This window comes from Misgurnus anguillicaudatus, chromosome 14 (genome assembly GCF_027580225.2).
Source record: "Misgurnus anguillicaudatus chromosome 14, ASM2758022v2, whole genome shotgun sequence".
NCBI classification, from domain to species: Eukaryota; Metazoa; Chordata; class Actinopteri; order Cypriniformes; family Cobitidae; genus Misgurnus; species Misgurnus anguillicaudatus.
The window spans coordinates 14,842,501-14,862,442 of NC_073350.2; the positions used below are offsets into that span (position 1 = coordinate 14,842,501).

Consider the following 19,942-nt stretch of genomic DNA (forward strand, 5'->3'; position numbering starts at 1 on the left):
CAACTGTAGTCCATTAGAATGCGTCTCAAACAACTTATCACAGGTGCGAAGACACCAAAAGTCATCTTGATCGAGTGAGCATGTGTTGTCCAGCTGCCAGAGCATAGTGAGAGTCAAGCACGTACTCATCCAGCCTTTACTCGCATATTGTGCGTATTGTGGCTGAGCAGACATGCAATTGTGTCTTTAGCTCACGCCTGTTTCAGAACCAGCCACTATAAAAACAATAATAAAAAAGATTCTATTGCTGTGGACTAAATTAAGAAAAATTAATTAATTTTAAGACATGTTGATGGGCACAAATGTGAATTCTCATGTGCCTCATAAGACATACTTTTGTCAGTAAACCCTTTTCAGACATAGGACACGATTATTGCCCGTCTCCAGTGTGAACTCTCATGTGGACATTAAGACTATATTTTCGACTGAAACTCTTTCCACACTGAAGACAGATGTACGGGCGCTCTCCAGTGTGAACTCTCATGTGCTTCTTAAGACATCCTTTCGCTATAAAACTCTTTTCACACTGAAGACATGGGAATGGACGCTCTCCAGTGTGAATTTTCATGTGGGCATCAAGACTAGGTTTTTGAATGAAACTCTTTCCACACTGGAGACACATGTATGGGCACACTCCAGTGTGAATTTTCATGTGGGCATCAAGATAAAGTTTTTGAGTGAAACTCTTTCCACACTGGAGACACGTGTACGAACACTCTCCAGTGTGAACTCTCATGTGCTTCTTTAGATATACTTTCGTAACGAAACTCTTTTCACACTCAGGACATGGGTATGTCTGCTCTCCACTGTGAATTTTCATGTGGGCATCAAGATTAGTTTTTTGAGTGAAACTCTTTCCACACTGAAGACACACGTGTGGGCGCTCTCCAGTGTGAATGTTCATGTGATCTGCAAGTTTATCTTTCCTAGTGAAACACTTTCCACACTGGAGACACATGTGTGGGCGCTCTCCAGTGTGAATCTTCATGTGATCTGCAAGTTTATCTTTCCTAGTGAAACTCTTTCCACACTGAAGACATGGGTATGGGTGCTCTCCAGTGTGAATCCTCATGTGCATCGTAAGACCACTTTTTTGAATGAAACTCTTTCCACACTGAAGACATGTGTATGGGGACTCTCCAGTGTGAAGTCTCATGTGCACCACAAGGTATCCTTTTCTTTTAAATTTCTTTTCACAGTGAGGGCAAGTAAAAGATTTGCTGTCTTCTGTTTTTTGCTTTCTTTTTGGACAGAAAGTGTTTTTCATCTGCACACAAATAGAAGATATTTCTGCCATTATGGAATGATGTTCCTGACACTGATGATGTTTCTTCCAGTTCCTTTAGATCTAAAATGAGACAAAAGTATATTTTGTGATATCTGACTTTCTTTTACATTGGTTTTGTTATTGTCATGTTAACCAAATCATAATAAAATAGTGTTTTACTTCAATGTTCCTACCAATAATTAATGAAGAATCGAGAGTGAATCTCTTTGTTTCTCAGTATTGATCTCCTCTTTAATGATTGTTCACACATTACCTGCTTTTATACCACGGGTCTGTTGAATGCTGCATTCTGATTGGCTGAGAAATGTTCTATGGGTGTTGATTATTTGTCTGTAAACCGCACACCTAATTTTTCAAATGTCTTAAAAATAGGCACCAGAGCAATGTTTGTGGTAACCGTGGTATAAGCGGAATAATTGACTCCGGTCCTTTGAATTATTTGAAAATAATGCACACCTGCGGTGTAACGGCACTCCGCTTCCCCAGCCAACATTGCAAGGTGGGGCCCATGTGGGCCCCATATGGGCTTCCTATGTGGGCCCTATATGGGTTTGTCCATGGGTTCCACTATGGCCCCACGTGGGTTGCCCACATGAATTTGATATAGAAACTGAGTGGGGCTTATGTGGGGCCCAGCTGGGCAACACACGTGGGGCCCATGTGGGCCCTCTATGGGCCCCATATGGGCTTCCAATGTGGGCTGTACATGGGTTTGTCCATGGGTTCCACTATGGCCCCACCTGGGTTGCCCACATGAATTTGATATAGAAACTGAGTGGGGCCTATGTGGGGCCCACGTGGGCAACACACATAGGGCCCATATTGCACCCACGTAATGAAGCCCACGTTACATATCAGGGCCCAGAATGGATTTTTAATGGGTACTGGACTGGTCCCTTATTATGAAATAATTATACTTTTAATGCTTAATTGTAATTTACTTAAATAATATATATCATTTCAGTTCGGTAAATATCAGATTTCAGCATAAATATTCAACAGTTCATTCATCTGTAACATCACAAAACATGAAGGAGGTGCAATATGAGAAATCAAATTAAAAAACTGTTCAATATATCAAAATACTTTATTGTCAATTTATAACAATACAATGCTAAAATAATCATGAACATTTAAAAACTGCTAAGGCAGGTAATGACTAACAATTTAACATAACACTTAAAATAAGCATTGAAAGAAGTCAAACTCTTAAAATACTTTGAACTCAAAAACAACACAAACATTGCTCACTCTTCTGGAGATGGTCTTCTGATCATCAATTAATCTTTGCTCAAACGTTTTTTGAAGAACTTCCAAAGCATTCACAGCCAAACTCATTAAATGTCCTTGCACGTTTGCTTTGATTCATCCCTGTGCAGTCTGTGAACTTGTACCGTAGTATTACATTTTCTAAAAACACAACTCAGGATAAATTACAAGTTTAACAGTTGTGAGAGACTCCTGCTGCTCCAGTAGAAACTGTATCCTTGCGCCTGAGCGGAAATTCTTGTAGTTTAAATGTTTATCAATCTTATAGTTGTAATTTTAAAAGTCTGCCTATTTTAGCAAAGATTATTTAAAATATGATATTATATTATGTGATAAAAATCACAATTAAAAACATTTGAAGCAGGACTACTTTGTCAAGCGTAATGTGTCGTTGCAGTGAGCAGATCATAATGAGGTCTCCTTATATGAAACACCTGACTCCACTAATCAGACTCCTTTCAGAATGTTTGAAACATTTCTTTAATTAACACACTTATCAAACTGATGAACTTTCTGACATTTGTTATTTTCACTCATGCTCAGCTGTGCAAATTAAAATTAATAATTGGCAGGTAAACATTACAAATATCACAAATAAATGTTAACAATAATGCATTTTTATTTAAAATGTTTTATACTGATGATATCCTATCTGTGATATTATTTGCTCTTTGTATAAAAGTGACGATAAACCAAAAGTAATAATTTTAAGAGTTTAAGTGTGTATAAAATGTATTTTAAGCATAAAATGTTTTGCCCACATAGGTGCCATGAGGGCCCCACATTATTATCCCACATGGGCAAACCTATATGGGGCCCACGTAGGGAAACCCACATGGGACCCACATAGTCAACCCACAAGGGACCCATATATATTGCCCATGTTAAGCCCATGGCCACATGAAACCCATGTTGCCCATATGGGACCCATGTGGGGCCCACATATCAATGTTAATTAAATGTAAAAAAATAATGCATTTTTATTTAAAATGTTTTATACTGATCAAATCATATCTGTTATATTATTTGCTATTTGTTTAAAAGTGACAATCAACCAAAAGTTATTATTTTAAGATTGTAAATGTATAAAGATGTATTTCAGGCATAAATTTTTTTTGCCCACATAGGTGCCATGAGGGGCCCACATTATTATCCCACATGGGCAAACCTATATGGGGCCCACATAGGGAAACCCACATGGGACCCACATAGTCAACCCACATGGGACCCATATATATTTCCCATGTTAAGCCCATGGCCACATGAAACCCATGTTGCCCATATGGGACCCATGTGGGGCCCACATATCAATGTTAATTAAATGTAAAAAATAATGCATTTTTATTTAAAATGTTTTATACTGATCAAATCATATCTGTTATATTATTTGCTATTTGTTTAAAAGTGACAATCAACCAAAAGTTATTATTTTAAGATTGTAAATGTATAAAGATGTATTTCAAGCATAAAAATGTTTTGCCCACATAGGTGCCATGAGGGGCCCACATTATTATCCCACATGGGCAAACCCATATGGGGCCCACATAGGAAACCCACATGGGACCCACATATATTGCCCATTTGAAGCCCATGCCCACATGTAACCCATGCTGCCCAGATGGGACCCACGTGGGGCCCACATGTCAATGTTGGCTGGGTTCGCGTCGTGCCGCATTACCACCTTGGTGTGCATTATTTTCTTATAATTCAATGGCCCGTCGTCAATTATTCCTTACGTATTGTATAATTGCAACATTTGGATGAAATGGCCTCTTTAATAAATTATTCCTGCATTTATTTGTTAATGTTTTCACTGATTGTGTAAATCATGATCTCTGTGTAGTTTAGAAAAACAGACCTGTCAAAACAAAAATAAATGAATACATTGTTACACCTTCAAGTAAATTAATCAACAATAGTGTTTTAGTAACAACCCATTCTCACCAAAAAGCGCACAAATGACACGCAGTGTGACCATCCTGTTTTCTCATTTGTTTTCTGTTTTTTTTACCCTAAACCCAAGAGAAAATGATTTAAAAAACAGAAAACAAATGAGAAAACAATAAATAAAACGTCACGAGACGATTCGCCATATGGGTGAATGGGAAGGACTGGCGTATCGTATGCACGCAAAATCAGAATTTGGCGTATATTGCACGATAATCACACTGCGTGTCATTTGTACGCATCTTGGTGAGAACGGGTAACACACTCGTTTAAAAATGAGTAAGACTTTTTGGAGTCTTAATTTTTAAGAGATTAAAACCACCAAAGCAGGATCAAATAATTGTCAACTTATTTCTACAATTAAGCGTTAATGATTAACCCTCGAACAAAACGCGTATCAGACGAATATCCAAACAAATAAAGTACAGGCATTAAAGTAGCAGCACAATAAATCGCATGCGATTGTTAGGAGCATCTCATCAAGACGGTTCCTTTCAGAGTGGCATTTACAATGCTTCTAAATAGCTGTCATTCAAACCCCGTTTGGTTTCGGGAAACACCAAATCATTAAACTTTCTCAGTAACGACGAAACTTACGACAGTAGTTGGCTAACGATGCTTACAGTTATGTCATTTGTAAAAAAAAAACCACAACATTAAAAAAATAAGTTTTTTATTTAAATTTCAATACGTCTTTAGGTGTGCTAAGAAAATGTCCTTATCAATGGAATATACGAGATAATTTGCTCAAAAAATGTGGGGTTCCAATAATTGTGTCCATTGTGTATTAGAAAAAAAAACATTTATTTCATAATGTAAATCCCTCTTCAAATGATTCACTTCATTTTTTTTATTAAACCTCAAAAGGAGAAAAAAATCACAACTTTCTTTGCTTATATCTACTTGCCAATATTTTTGTTCACAACGGTACGTTAATTGGTGAAAAACGAAACGTCATATTCGTTTAAAAGTAGGCTGTTTACACGACGTCCCCTTTCGGTGCCGCAGTTCAGGGCGCAAAAACGCCGTTTGGAATAAACGCGGGGCTTGCTTTTGTTAACCCCGTCTAGGCTAAATTGAGAACCTTTTAAGAACCCAATGTCGCTTCACAAAATTAATACAATCAATTGACAAACAAAATATAACAGACAGTCAAAAGGAAACAGAGGTTGACAATTAGGCTAACTGCAAATAATTAACATGGGAGGTCAAGCAATCAAATGATAAACATCACGTATAAGGTGGTTTGTGTAGCATACAAACACAGAAAAATAAGAAAATACAGAAATGAAAAAAGAAAAGAGAATTATTTACTGAACAAAGTGAATAGATTAGTTTTTCTTCGCAGATTCCTTGCATATCCTAAGCACACATTTGTTTTCTGAGTAAAAGAAAAAAAATACAAATGCGACCCTGTTATAACCCGGTGTGAGTTATTTTTAGTGTAGCTATCCCAATGTAAATCAGCCAGCAAACTTTGCAGTGCATGTCATACCGTATTAGCACATCCCCACACAGCACTAACCTGTCTTAAAGAAAATCCTTATAGCAGTTGTATTGATGTCTTGGTCCGTTTTTGGTATCCAGATTTAGTTTGCTCTGAAAATTGTATTCAGTTGGTCTCCCGTTCTTCAACTGAATAGTTTAACTTCAACTTCTCAGAGTAACCTCAACTCTGATTGGTTATGCTGTCTCAGGTAGGCGGAGCCAGAGGGTTGAGTGTGTGCGTGGTCACAAAGTCTCTTCTTCATGGAAAAAAACCATTTTCAAGACAAACATATTTGAATAGATATCTTAAAGGATCTCGAACATGTTCTCGTCTTTAATTTGATTATTAAATATAACCAATTAAAAACAAGGTTCAGAAGATTCATGTAAAGTGGCATATACAGTAGTTTATATATACACAGACTGTTTAATACAGTTCAAGTACATGAATGCATTTACACACAAATACAAACAGATTTAGATGCTACAAATAATCAAGTTGACATTAAAGAGTGATACTGTTACGAACTTTTTTGTAACTTTGCAGAAACATCATTGAATTAGTAAACGAAAACACTGAAAAATAGACAGTTTTGGGTCCGGATTGAGTTTTTATTGTAAACCTGGTCAAAATTGCATATGTCGTGGTGATAAAAATTCCTTGAGTCTTTCTTCCACACTGCAGTCTTATGCATATGAAGTCTGTGTGAGTACATAAGTGTAAAACATTTGGACCAAACCAAGAAAATTTAACTCTTTAATGTAATGACACAATTGTATAAGCCAGTATATAATTTGTTTTTACTATTTAATGTATTTATTAGCCAAAGTCACCTTAATTACCACTTTTCTTATTGGTAGACCTGAAGCAGATCAATGCTTGGATGGGAGATGGTAGAAAGTATGTGTTCATTTTTAACACATTGTTTTGTGTTATCCTATTTATTTTAACACAGTATGTGTCATTTCGTGTTGATTTTGTGTTCAAATAAATAAAAGGAACAGCACAAGATGTGTTAAAACAACACAAACTGTGTTGTTCCAGAAATAACACAGAGATCTGTAATTTCACACATTTGTTTTAAGAGCGTATATTTTGCTTCTGTTATAGGGTGGACAGCAAGTTGTGTATTTTTAGAGGTGAGAATTGAAATATGACTAAATTAAGAATTCATTTTACTCATGCTGTTTATTGTAAGTTTATTAAAATCAGTAAGTTATATTTTAGGAAATGTGAAAAGTAAAAACAATGTTTTCCCAAAGCTTCCATGCAATTAAGGCAATTTAACTTTTTTTTTTTGTATGAAACTCACTGGGCTCCACCCAGTTTGAATATTTATGTGATCTGTAAGTTTTTCTTTTCTAGAATGAAACTTTTAAACACTAAAGGTATGCAAATATAGTTACATCACATAGTCTCATTTAAAGAACGAGAAACCGAAACTACTATTTACAAAGTACAAACCAAATCTTTTCAATAGAAAAGGATTTACAATGAAATCACATAAATTATTAATCAGTTGAGCATTTCTTTAAATGGCCGCAGCGTTCACGCAGTGATGTGCAATACAAAAAGCATTCAGATAACAATCTGTGGTAAACAATAAGATATTGTCCCTTTAATTTACACAGCCATAAATACCTGCATACTGTAGTATTTTGTAAATAGCAGTAACGTGAAAGGTCATGAGGACTGTTCTTGAAAAATGAACTCATCTTATTAATTTCTGTTGCGTTATGACGCACTAATAAAAAGCAGTTTCATTGGCTTGCAGTGACTACTTTTTAATTGTGCCCTCATTTCTAGTCCTGGGTATAAACCAAGGGGCAACCTTTCGATCTCTCTGATGAAGCCAATACGGAAGTGATTTAAACTGCAATTCATTGACTGACTGATAGAGGCTGGCTCCAAAATGGAATCAATTCCCATGTTAAAATTCCCATCTTTAGAGCAGAAAATATGTTTACAGCCTGGCTTATTTAAACCAGGACTAGATCTTAAGTTTAATTGAAATGTTTAAGCATTACTGGTTTGTATCTTGAGACAAATAAACGGCATTGGCATATTTAAAGATCTGTCCCTGCAAGTTATTTTCAGTTGAGACAACTCAAACACATGATTTAGTATTAGCCTTGTCTGTGAAAACAGAGGGTTAATTTATTAAGTTATTGTAAAACAAAAACGTTAATATGACTTTTTACAGTGTGTTGATTGTATAAAAATATGTTTTAGTGATTAATCTAATTAAAATTTAATCTAACTTAAATATTTTTAAATGATAGCCAATAAGGCAAAACCAAAAAGCATGAGGCTGCAACTGTACAGTGCCTTTTTACAAAAAGGCTTATAAAAATGTGGTGTGCAAAAATGTGTTTAATGTTTTCTAGTAACTGACTTTAATAATCATGATTACAGCAATAATCACAAAGCAATCTTCCTGCCTATTTATGACATCTGAAATGCTGCTCTGATTCACCTCAAGATCAAACACTTCTAATCCTTTATTAAACAATTATTTTAGATCATGTTATTTTTTTCATCATTTGTTGGTTTTGACATTATATAGGCTACATGACCCTTGAAGTAGTCCAAACATTCAAACCACATGACTTTGTGATTATATTTAGTTACTGATTACATTTTCATGAAGTCATATGTAAATGAAAAAGAATAAAAAAATTCAATTCAATTTTATTTTCAATTGGTAATTGTTTCAAAGCAGCTTTACATTAATAGAAGCAGGGGAAAACACAGAAAAATTGACAGACAACATAAGTAGCAATGCACTAAAAATTGCTTTTTATTGCATTGTTTAATGCACTTCTGCCTCAAATCAGACTCTATTTCCTAAAATAATTAGAACAAAGCTAAAGGCTTAATTATGATATAAGAGGTCTCAGCCATTTGGGCATGACAGCTAAGTGATATTTCATTTATTATTATTCGGAAGTAGCAGAGAGACTTCAAGAACCAAAAGATAAATCAGAGGTGATAACAAAAGGCATCATTTGAAACATCACATCCTCTTACCATTTTAACACACTTTTGGTGTATGGTCTCTTCCATTGTTATTTTCAGCTCACCCAGTTCAAAGGGATACCTTTGAAAGTGTTAAGCAGTATAAAGTGTTAATTATGCTTCAATAAACTACTTCTTCTGGGATCTTCAACAATAGCATTTTTTATTACATCACTTTATTTCATAGTATTCTCATCTTTAATGATTACACTTTTTCACATGCTTTCTTGTAGACATTATGTTATTTGAAGATGAAGTGAATTCTTTCCACACTGAGACATGTGATGGACACTTTCAAATGTGAATTCTCATGTGCCTTATAAAACTTACTTTTGTCATTTAACTCTTTTCACACTGAGGACATGGTTATTGCTGCTTTCCAGTGTGAACTCACATGTGCATCCTAAGATTTGATTTATCAATGAACATTTTTCAAATTCACTGCATGTGTATGGACGCTCACGCTCTCCATTGTGAATTTTCATATGAATATTAAGACATTTTTTGAGTGAAACTCTTTCCACACTGAAGACATTGGTATGGAGGCTCTCTAGAGTGAACTCTTATGTGCTCTACAAGGTGTCCTTTTGCACATGACCCAATGTTACAACATACTCTGCTTTGTGAAAAATTACTCTTTGCTTATAGTTTTTAAAATGTGTCAAAGTTTACCACACTTTTGCAGAAGACCATCTTCTTAGTAAAAGAAAAATACAGAAAACAAATGCTCGACTCTGTAAAATTATGTAAGAAATAGGTGTTATTACCCTGTGACTGGACATAAAACACATAAAGAGTGTTTCTTGAACAAATGAATTTTATCTGTGAGTGTATACAAAGAGTAAGCACAACTGGAAAAGTCTAGGCATGATCAGTTAAATTACATTCATATTCTGTGTGAAAATCATGTGTCCCCAGCTTTAGTGTCGTCTTGTAAATCGGTCAGCAACAAACACCCCTGCATCACGAATGGAAATGTCTTCCATTTGAGGCAAAAAAGAGAATTATTCAAAGTTGTTTTCTTTCTGTGCTGGACTATGGTGATGTGATTTTTATGCATGCTAATTTATCTTCACTAAAAAATGAGATAGTATATACCATGCTGCAATACGATTTGTGACTAATGCTCCTACACGTACCCATCATTGTACTTTGTTTGATTTGGTTGGTTGGTTCTCCTTGTATCAGAGGAGAAAAATGCATATGTTGCAGTTTATTGCCAAAGCTTTAAAAGGTAACTTGCCTTTTTATATCTGTAGTCTCGTATCTTATTTTGCTGGTAGTTATAACACTAGATCATCCTTTAAATTACTCTTAACTGTGCGTACTCAGAGTTCGGCAAAACTGCCTTTTCTTCTTATGCGCCTGAAATGCAGAGTACTTTGATGCTGGATGTGCCCCCATCTTTAAATATTTTTAGAAACATTTTGGAATCGTACCTGAAAGAATCACGTTCGTGTTTTACTTAACTTTTATATATTTCATTTTTAAGTTCTGAGTGCTGGACAGGCCTTTTTTTATTGTGTGTCTTGAAATATTTTTGTGTAAAACTTTGTGTGCTGCCATTTTGGCCAGGACTCCCTGGTAGATGAGAGTTTTTATCTCAATGGAATTATTACTGGAAAAATAAAGGATAATAAATAAATAAATCACTAACCTGTCTTAAACCATATCCAGCAGTTCTCTTTTCTTGGCATCTTTATCAGTTTTTATCCAGATAGTTTGCGTCTGTCTTTCGGTCATTATTCCACTGAAACGTTTAACCCAGACAGTGGACGGTACTCATTTGTTATGACTGACAACCAAATTTAGAAACGCCTCTTTTGAGACTTATAAGTCGCTTATAATGTGAATGTACCTTTAAGGCGACATCAAGTGTGCATATCTATCTATCCGTGTTAGGACTTTATGAGGTTTCGAAACAATTACACATTTTTTGTTTCGAATCAGTGATTCGAAGGGTGTTTCAAACTGGTCAGTCACGTGATTTTAGCAACGATTGAGGCTTCATTACGTCATAATTGTTTCTAAACATCAAAAATCCGATGATTCACCATTAAAGGGAGTTGATCAATGGACAGTGTCTAAAATTGTTAGGTGGACGCTGGACGGACAGTTTTATTATGCAAGTTTATAAAACATTCATCCTTCTGACTAATAACACTACCATGTTGTCTACTTCTTGTTTATAAACAGATTTAATAACAAAAATGTGCATAATAAAAAGGGGAGTTAGTTTTAATGATTGTTTAATGATCACCCAAATAAAATTAAAAACACAGAATACACTCAATCATGGCTTAACTAAATTAAGTAATTTATTTTTCTTAAATACATATTTTTAGAAAAAATCTTGTTATTATTTTGTAAAAAGGGTAAATGTTTGGACAGATCATGTTTCTTTTACAAGATTCTGACCAGCAGGTGTCGCCAGCTTGTCTGGTGTTTCGAACACTTAAAAAACATTATTCAACTTGCGAAGCAATAGACCCCTTCACAGTTCACGTCACAGGCGGTTTCCACAGCGCATGTCGGGGTCAGAAAAGTCATTACAGCAGGTCAAGTTGCGTATTATTCGGTATCGTTTAAAAATGCCTACTTGCGTTGTGGGCTGAGAAAATCGCACCAGGTCTGCCGTTAAGTTTTTCGGGATTCCTGCAGAATCTCAAAAACATAAAAAATACAACATCTGTGGCTGCAAGCAATTAAACGTGCAGACTGGGACGATGCAAATATAAAAGAGGCTTGTGTTTGTAGTGCTCACTTCATTTCAGGTTAGTCATCGTTTTTCAGCCCTGTTAGATTATTAGATTAAACTAGAAAGCCTGGATGGTATGAACAGTTGGCACCTGATAGTCATTCAATGTTTACAAACCTTGAAGGGGTCTATTGGTTCAATTTATTCAAAGCTTCGAAAAGCTTCATTTATCCCATCACTATGCATGGGTCAAGCATAAACAAAACAGAACAGAAAAAAATTACAGGCACACTCTGAACATAACTAACAATATTTCTGATACGACAATCAATAAACGATGACAATTTAGATTAATATCCATGTAAATACACAAATGATCAATAAAGTAAGCACGAAGGCCTCGATCAGTGATCCGGGCAGTCCTTTTTTATCTGGGACAGTTGGAGATAAGAACCAATTGGAGCCTCCATCATATTAGCTCCAGAAACCGCATTCCTGAAAACAAGTATAGAGAGAAGACACAAAAGGCAAGCACAGAAAATAAAACAAATGACTGAAGGTCATAACAGGAATGTAGTATTTCTTATAAACAGATTATGGGTGAGCTTTAGGGTGCTTTGAGCTGAGGGAGAGGAGTGAACAGATGTGAGTAATCATTGGTGAGGTGCGATTCTTCTGTTTCCACACTGCGTGTGATTGTCTCGGAGGTGAATGTGCCATTTGGCATAAGTCTGACAATCTTTATCTTGCATCTTATAATATTTACAACATCTGGTATGCTGCTTTGATCCACCTCAGGATCAGACACTAACAATCCTGTAGCCTAATCTGTGTTAATTAAATGATTTTTTTTAATCAAGTTGGTTTTCTCTTGACAATATTTACACATGTGACCTTGAAACATATTCAGAAATTGGATTCCAGTTCCTGTCTACTCTTAATATGAAAAAAATGAGCAAGGTAATTCTTCATTGAAATCTTTAACATCCTCGTGGTATTTTTCTTACATCACTTTATTCCATATAGTATAACTCATCTCTTTAATGATTGCTTTCAGACCTTATGTTATTTCTAAATTTGAAGATGAAGTGACTCCTTCACCTGAATAACAGGAACATATCAGTGTTCAAAAGAATTCTGAATGGGCATTTTTCTTTGTAAATTCTCATGTGCCTCGTAAGTCTTGCTTTGATCATGAAACTCATTTCACACTGAAGGGGGTTGCACACCGGACGCACAGAACACATTGTTTTCTATGAGTGTACATACACAGGCGCTGCCTAACATTAAATAACATCATATTTGTCCCAAATTGTTAGCGATTAACATTGGCTGCTAACGTATGTTTTGCATTTTTAAGTAGACACTATCTGACTAAGCTTGCGCTATTTAATGTGCACTTCCGGTGTACGATACCTCCGAGTTGTCCTAGACACGACTCGACGCAGCGCTGAGCTGCGCGTCCAGTGTGCGACCACCTTGAGGACATGGTTGTTGTTGCTCTCCAGTGTGAACTCTCATGTGGACACGAAGACTACTTTGTTGAGTGAAACTCTTTCCACACTGAGTACATGTGTATGGCCGCTCTCCAGTGTGAATTCTCATGTGGACACGAAGATGATATTTTTGAGTAAAACTCTTTCCACACTGAGGACATGAGTATGGTCGCTCTCCAGTGTGAATTCTCGTGTGGTTATTAAGGATTTTATTTTCAGTGAAAGTCTTTCCACACTGAAAACACATGTATGGGCGCTCTCCAGTATGAACTCTCATGTGGCTCTTAAGACATGCTTTTGTCAGGAAACTCTTTTTACACTGAGGGCATGGGTATGGACGCTCTCCAGTGTGAATATTTATGTGGCCATCAAGGTGAGTTTTTTGACTGAAACACTTTCCACACTGAAGACACATGTGTGGGCGCTCTCCAGCGTGAACTCTCATGTGGTCTGTAAGTTTATATTTCTTTCTGAAACTCTTTCCACACTGAAGACATGGGTATGGGAGCTCTCCAGTGTGAATTCTCATGTGATCTGTAAGTTTTTCTTTTTTTCTGAAACTATTTCCACACTGAAGACATGAGTATGGGCGCTCTCCAGTGTGAATTCTCATGTGGGTATCAAGGCCATTTTTTAGTTTGAAACTTTTTCCACACTGAGCACATGTGTACGGCCGCTCTCTAGTGTGAACTGTCATGTGATTTGTAAGTGTATATTTGTTTTTGAGATTCTTTCCACACTGAGTACATGTGTATAGCTGCTCTTCAGAATGAGTTTCCATATGTTCCACAAGGTGTCTTTTTCTCTCAAATCCTTTTCCACAGTGAGGGCAAATAAAAGATTTGCTGGCGTCTGTTCTTTGCTTTCTTTTTGGACAGAAACAACCAGAAGATATTTCCCGACACTGATGATGTTTCCTCCAGTTCCTTCAGCTCTAAAATGAGACAAAGTTTTTTTTAATGTTATTCTTATTGTAAGACCATCAATTCTAAATATAAGACCATTAACCAAATTATTATAAAAGTAGAGTGGTTTTAGGTCAATGTTCTTTACCTTACATTTGGATGAGGTGGCCCTTTCACCTGTAGAATAACAGGAATGATCCCTGCATTTATTTCTGAATGTCTTCACTGAAGATGTAAACCTTGACCTCTGTGTAGTTCAGAAAAACAAACCTGTCAAAAAAAATGAATAAATTTTTACAGTAACACCTTCAAGTAAATTAATTAAAAAGAGTTTTAAATGTATAGTTAGGATACATAAAACACTAGTTAAAAAGCAGTATTTGTTCGTTTGCCCTCTATTTGAATTGCACTAATTGTTTCCATGGATACACTCTAAAAAACAAACGGTGCTATATAGCACCAAAACTGTTGCTTTGGATTGTAACCATAGAAGAACCATTTTTAGTGCCATATAGCACCGGTGAAGCACCTGTGTAGCACCTGTATAGAACCATATAGGGGCCATATAGCACCACTATAGCACCACATTTGGTTCTAGCACTATATGGCTCAGGTGCTTCACTGGTGCTTCACCGGTGCTATATGGCACTAAAAATGGTTCTTCTATGATTACGAGCAAAGAACCACTTTTGGTGCTATATAGCACCGTTTGTTTTTAGAGTGCTAGTACATCCCAACAATGGTCTGTCTTATTCATTGAAAAAACCTCAAACATAAACATGCAGGGCTGGGACGAAAAAAATCACACCCTGGCATTTAGGCCCAGAACGGCCTACTACATATATCACAAATACCACCCATCTTTGTGCAAACTCCTATAAGCCAGGGGTTCACAAACTTCATTTCATAACCCACTTAAATAGGTATAATCTATCCCGGGACCCACCAATATATTTTTTATAAGAGTAGTTTTTATTTTCCTGTTCATTTTTTTATGAAATGTAAGTTTATAATACTTTATATTATAATACCCTATGGTATATCATATCAAAATAATTGTCATTGTTTGTCATTAGTTGGACTTAACAGTTTTTTGTGTCAGCAACTTTGCGCAACCAATCTTATCCTGTGCAATCTGTCCTATTCAGAGTTGAGTGATTACAGTATCATCTTTCTGGTTATTTAAAGCTATTCTTCCTTTACCACTGTGTCTTTCAATATTGTAAATTTGTCTGCCCTTTGTTTCTCAATCCTACGAATTTTGCCACTTCTCTAATTCTTCCTTTAACTTCTGTTACTTACTTACTTAGTCAAATTATAAAATCAATATCCATGTTTCAATGCCCTTTTAGCTAATTTGTCCACCTTTTCATTGTCTTCTACACCTACATGTGCAGGTACCCACATAAATATCATGACAATGCCCATATTTTGTATTCAATCGAGATACAAAAGTCTTGAGGTAGACTGGCCACGTTTTAAACTATTTAAAGCTGATAAATAACAGTTCTTGTTGGTTGACCTTCTTCCACCCATTGGATGGCTAGTAAAATAGCAATTAGTTCTGTAGTGAAAACTTATAAAAACTTAGATGTCGTTTTTTTATATTTATTTGGAAATTTTGAACATATACTGCTGCAGGTTTATGTCATGATATTGGGTCCTTTGATATACATATGTGTATACATAGTAGTGGAAATTCAGCAATAACCTGATAGACTGAGACAAGACAGAATGAATGCTTAAAGAAGAAGAATGTAATGTTTTACTTGCAAGGATTTCCACATACAAACAATTAAATCAATGTATAGCAGAAGCAACTCTCTCTTCCCTTGCTGGGTGTTTTATATGCCCAGTTAACTCAAACATCCCTCCATGTAGCCTTCAAAAGCAAACAGTTCCTGTTATGCATTCTATTGCCCAAGACTATTGTTGCATATTTTCTCTGTTATCTTACAAGTTTACAAGGACAAGAGGACAGAATATTCTAACCTACCAATTAATACATTAGTAGCATTCTCAGTGAAAAAGCGTATAACTACTTTCTAATGCAAGACAGTGTAATAAAATAATAAAAATCAAATCAGAATAAGAAATCACTTTAAAATTCCCATTACAACATGGATCTTTAATATACTTCATTGAAATGCTGTTCTACAAAACTTTCCTTATAGATATTTCACTTTTAGATTGATGCAGAGATCAAATATCAACCATAAGCATCGGAAATAACCATGGAGGTTAATTAGGCACTGTTACAGTTGCTTGCGAACAGTTGCTTGCAAATAACTTACAATGTGTTATGATACTGGCTGCTGACTGTTTTGGACCGCGAGAAACGGGAGACGTGTCGCCAATCGCCATAAACAAGTCCATTAAAAATTGCAGTTTAAAAAAACTCACACCAGAGGGAGAGTTGTGACATTTTACACCAGCCCCTGAAAAGTTAAAAGCACAAAGTTTTGGTAAAATCTATGTGCAAACACTTGACTGACTTTCCCATTGTAAAGATACTGGTATGTCTCTGCTTTTATATTTGCGCATTGAAGACCTGTCACCTCCGATCAACAACGCAAAATGATTGAATATATCATATATCAAGCCACTTCTTCATTCCATCATCACACTGGTTCATGCATAACAGGTGTAGTAAATATTAACTGTTTAAATAATGTTTTATGCCTGCTCCCTACGCCCCTCCATGGATATGTATAGGGGCTGGATGGCTCAAGGCGGAGTCCCTAACGGCATCACCTGGCGGCCATCTTGGGACGGGGCGCTCGCTCACTCGTGGCATTGGGTTTGGTGGTGCAGGTGCTTTTAAATGACCATAACTTGCTCAATTTTCTACCGATTTTCAAACGGTTTGGGTTTTTACAAACGTTATTAACGTGGCTATAATTCTGGATGCTTTAACATGTTTCATGAATTTATTTTTTATTTTTAGTATAGGTATGCAGTGTCATAGGTACATCTTTGACGTTTATAACAAACCAAACCGTTTGAAAATCGGTAAAAAATTAAGCAAGTTATGGTCATTTAAAAGTACCTGCATCATTAAAACTGAATGCTACGAGTGAGCGAGCGCCCTGTCCTAAGATGGCCGCCAAAATGCGGACGTTGCACTCAATTGGCCAGCAGCGCGGACGAGCCATCTAGCCTTTATATCTATGCGCCCCTCTACGTCTGGCTATTAAAACGGAAGTCTTGGACAGAAAAGGATATGTCACTTCCGCGTTCGAGAGGTAGATACGCACATAGATATGTATCTATGGATACGCAGACCGATGTTTACTATGCCGACTACTTGCATGTTTTAAAGTTTTAAAACTCGTCAAAACCATACATTTGCAGAATTCACTGTCTTTTATCAGTTAAAAGAAAAATAGTGAAAAAATTAATGTTCGACTGTATAAACATGTACGTTATTATAACCCGTGAGAGTAAGTTTTAGTGTGTTATTCCCAATGTAAATCAGACAGCGACAGCAAACTTTTCAGTGCAAGGCATACCGTATTAGCACTAACCTGTCTTAAAGAATATCCATATAGCAGTTGTCTTGATCTCTTGATTCGTTTTGATATCCACTTTTAGTTTGCTCTGACAAGTTTACTTAGTCGGTCTCTGTTATTCCACTGAAACTTTTAACTTCACCTTCTCAGAGTAACCTCAACTCTTTTTGGTTATGCTTGATCGAGTAGGAGGAGCGAGTGTGTGCGTTGCTCAAATTTTCTTCATGGACAAAACTCCTCACACTCCACTGGCCATTAGACACAAATAATTTCATAGATATAGATCTAAGAGGATCTCGAACATATACTCGTCATGTCATTTTTACTTTCATTCATAAAAGTAAGAAACTATAGCTGTTAATTCAAATCAACACAATCTGTCTTGGTATGCAGATGGATCTGAATGCATTGGGCCTAATGAATTAAACATGTAGTTAGGTTCTGTTTATTTAGCCTACTTCATATTTATGTTAATGGAATTTTCAAACATTATTGCCCGGTTTCACAGACAATGCTTAAGGCTAGTCCCAGACTAAAATTAATGTTTGTGCTGTCTTTACTAAAAATAACTTGCCCTGACATCTTAAAATGTCATTATATTGTTTCAAGATTGTAATGTTTTTCTAATGCATTTTTATAAAAGTTACATAAATATCCTAATTTAACTAAGGCATAGTCCTGGTTTAAGCTAAACCTTGTCTGTGAAACCGAGCCTGTAAATTACAAAGATTTAGATGCTACAAATTATAAAGATAAAAGAGTGATGCATTGCAGCAGACCATATCTGCAATCATTGAATTAAAGGTGCAGTATGTCATTTTTTGAAGGATCTTTTCACAGAAATGCAAAATAATATACAAAACTATATTATCAGGGGTGTATAAAGATCTTTCATAGTGAACCATTATGTTTCTATTACCTTAAAATGAGACGATTTTATCTACATAAACCGAGGGTCCACTTACATGGAAGATGCCATTTTGTGCCGCCATGTTTCTACAGAAGCTCTTCACAGATAAACTTTTTTACTAAGTTGTCTCCAACAATGCGTTTCAAAAGCAAGGGGTGAGCTGTGAACTGAGCTGTTGGTTGCAATTTGCAACCTCACCACTAGATGCCGCTAAAATTTACACACTGCACCTTTAATGAATGAAAACACTTAAAAATGGACAGCAAATTCTGGGTTTGGGTTAATAGTTTTTATTCTAAACATGACCAAAATTGCATATGTCTGTGTGGTGATATAAATTCTTTGAGACTTGATTTTACACTGCAGTCAAATAATTATGCATATAAAGACTGTGTGAGTACATAAGCATATAGCATGTAGATAAAACTCAAAATATTAAACTCTTTAATGACACAATTGTACAGTGTAGTATTGCCATTGTTTTTGTACAATCTTAATGTAGTCCTTATAAAAAAAACTCCCAAGGCAATGGTTCCAGGTGCCAAACAAAATATAAAGGAATGAAATATAATCTATGTGAATATAACCATTTATGTGTACTAATTATTTTGTGTTGTGAATATATTCAACTGCTTTGCAAACATATATTTGAGATATTTTATGCATGTATTAGCTTTGAAGAATGGACCCATGTTATGGTCTTGTGATTGTGTACATAATGATCTTTTACATTTGACTTTGAGATAATGAGGCATTGAAGCCCCACCAGATCATCCTGTTTGAAATAATATCCTGACTAAATTAACAGACTGATGAGGACATGAACCATTAATCATCTTAAAAGCATGCATGTAAATGGTCACATTTAAGCAGGCCCTGGGACAGAGAGTGGGAGTCAGATTTTGTAAGATCTCCTCAAGCCTTTATTTTGCTAAAAATTTTGAAATCAAAACCTGAGACTGAAGAGTGTTTATAATCTATGTGAATATACAAATGATTTAAACCATTATTCTAATACCATCCGAGTTATTCTATGTTTTACAATTGTGTGTTTGAGAGTTTTTCTATGCATATATTTTTACTGTGTAGTCCAAGTATTTTTTTAATATGAAATGTGTACCATACTACTCACATATGGTTTTGATCAAGAGGCCACATATGGTCTTAACTATGATAGTTTTTGTTTGATGGGTTTCATTGGTTTTAATATCTTCGCTACATTAACAATAGGTTAGTTGCGCTAGGGAAATCCAAGGCCAATTGAAGTAATAAACAGAGTAGGTCATTTTAGATTTGAGGAGAAGTACAGCTGTGAATCGTTACATTAACAATAAGATAGCTGTGCTAGGTAGGCCAAGGCCAAGAGAACCAATAAGCAGAATACGTCATTTAAGATATGAGAAAGGATGC

The 19,942-nt window shown here is 35.8% G+C and overlaps 1 protein-coding gene across 1 annotated transcript in view; it reads right to left on the bottom strand.

The window, feature by feature from the left end:
• The window catches only part of LOC129428188 (uncharacterized), an 18,555-nt gene extending 757 nt beyond the window's left edge, over nt 1-17,798 (bottom strand). The window contains exons 1-4 of the mRNA XM_073875947.1: nt 17,638-17,798; nt 14,259-14,380; nt 13,211-14,139; nt 1-1,220 (exon numbers count right to left, since the gene is read on the bottom strand). The exon at nt 1-1,220 is cut by the window's left edge and continues 757 nt beyond it. Of these exons, the coding sequence (XP_073732048.1) occupies nt 371-1,220; nt 13,211-13,986 (1,626 nt within the window). The 5' untranslated portion in view covers nt 13,987-14,139; nt 14,259-14,380; nt 17,638-17,798 and the 3' untranslated portion in view covers nt 1-370. The remainder of the gene's footprint in view (nt 1,221-13,210; nt 14,140-14,258; nt 14,381-17,637) is intronic.
• Between the last annotated feature and the right edge of the window lie 2,144 nt (nt 17,799-19,942).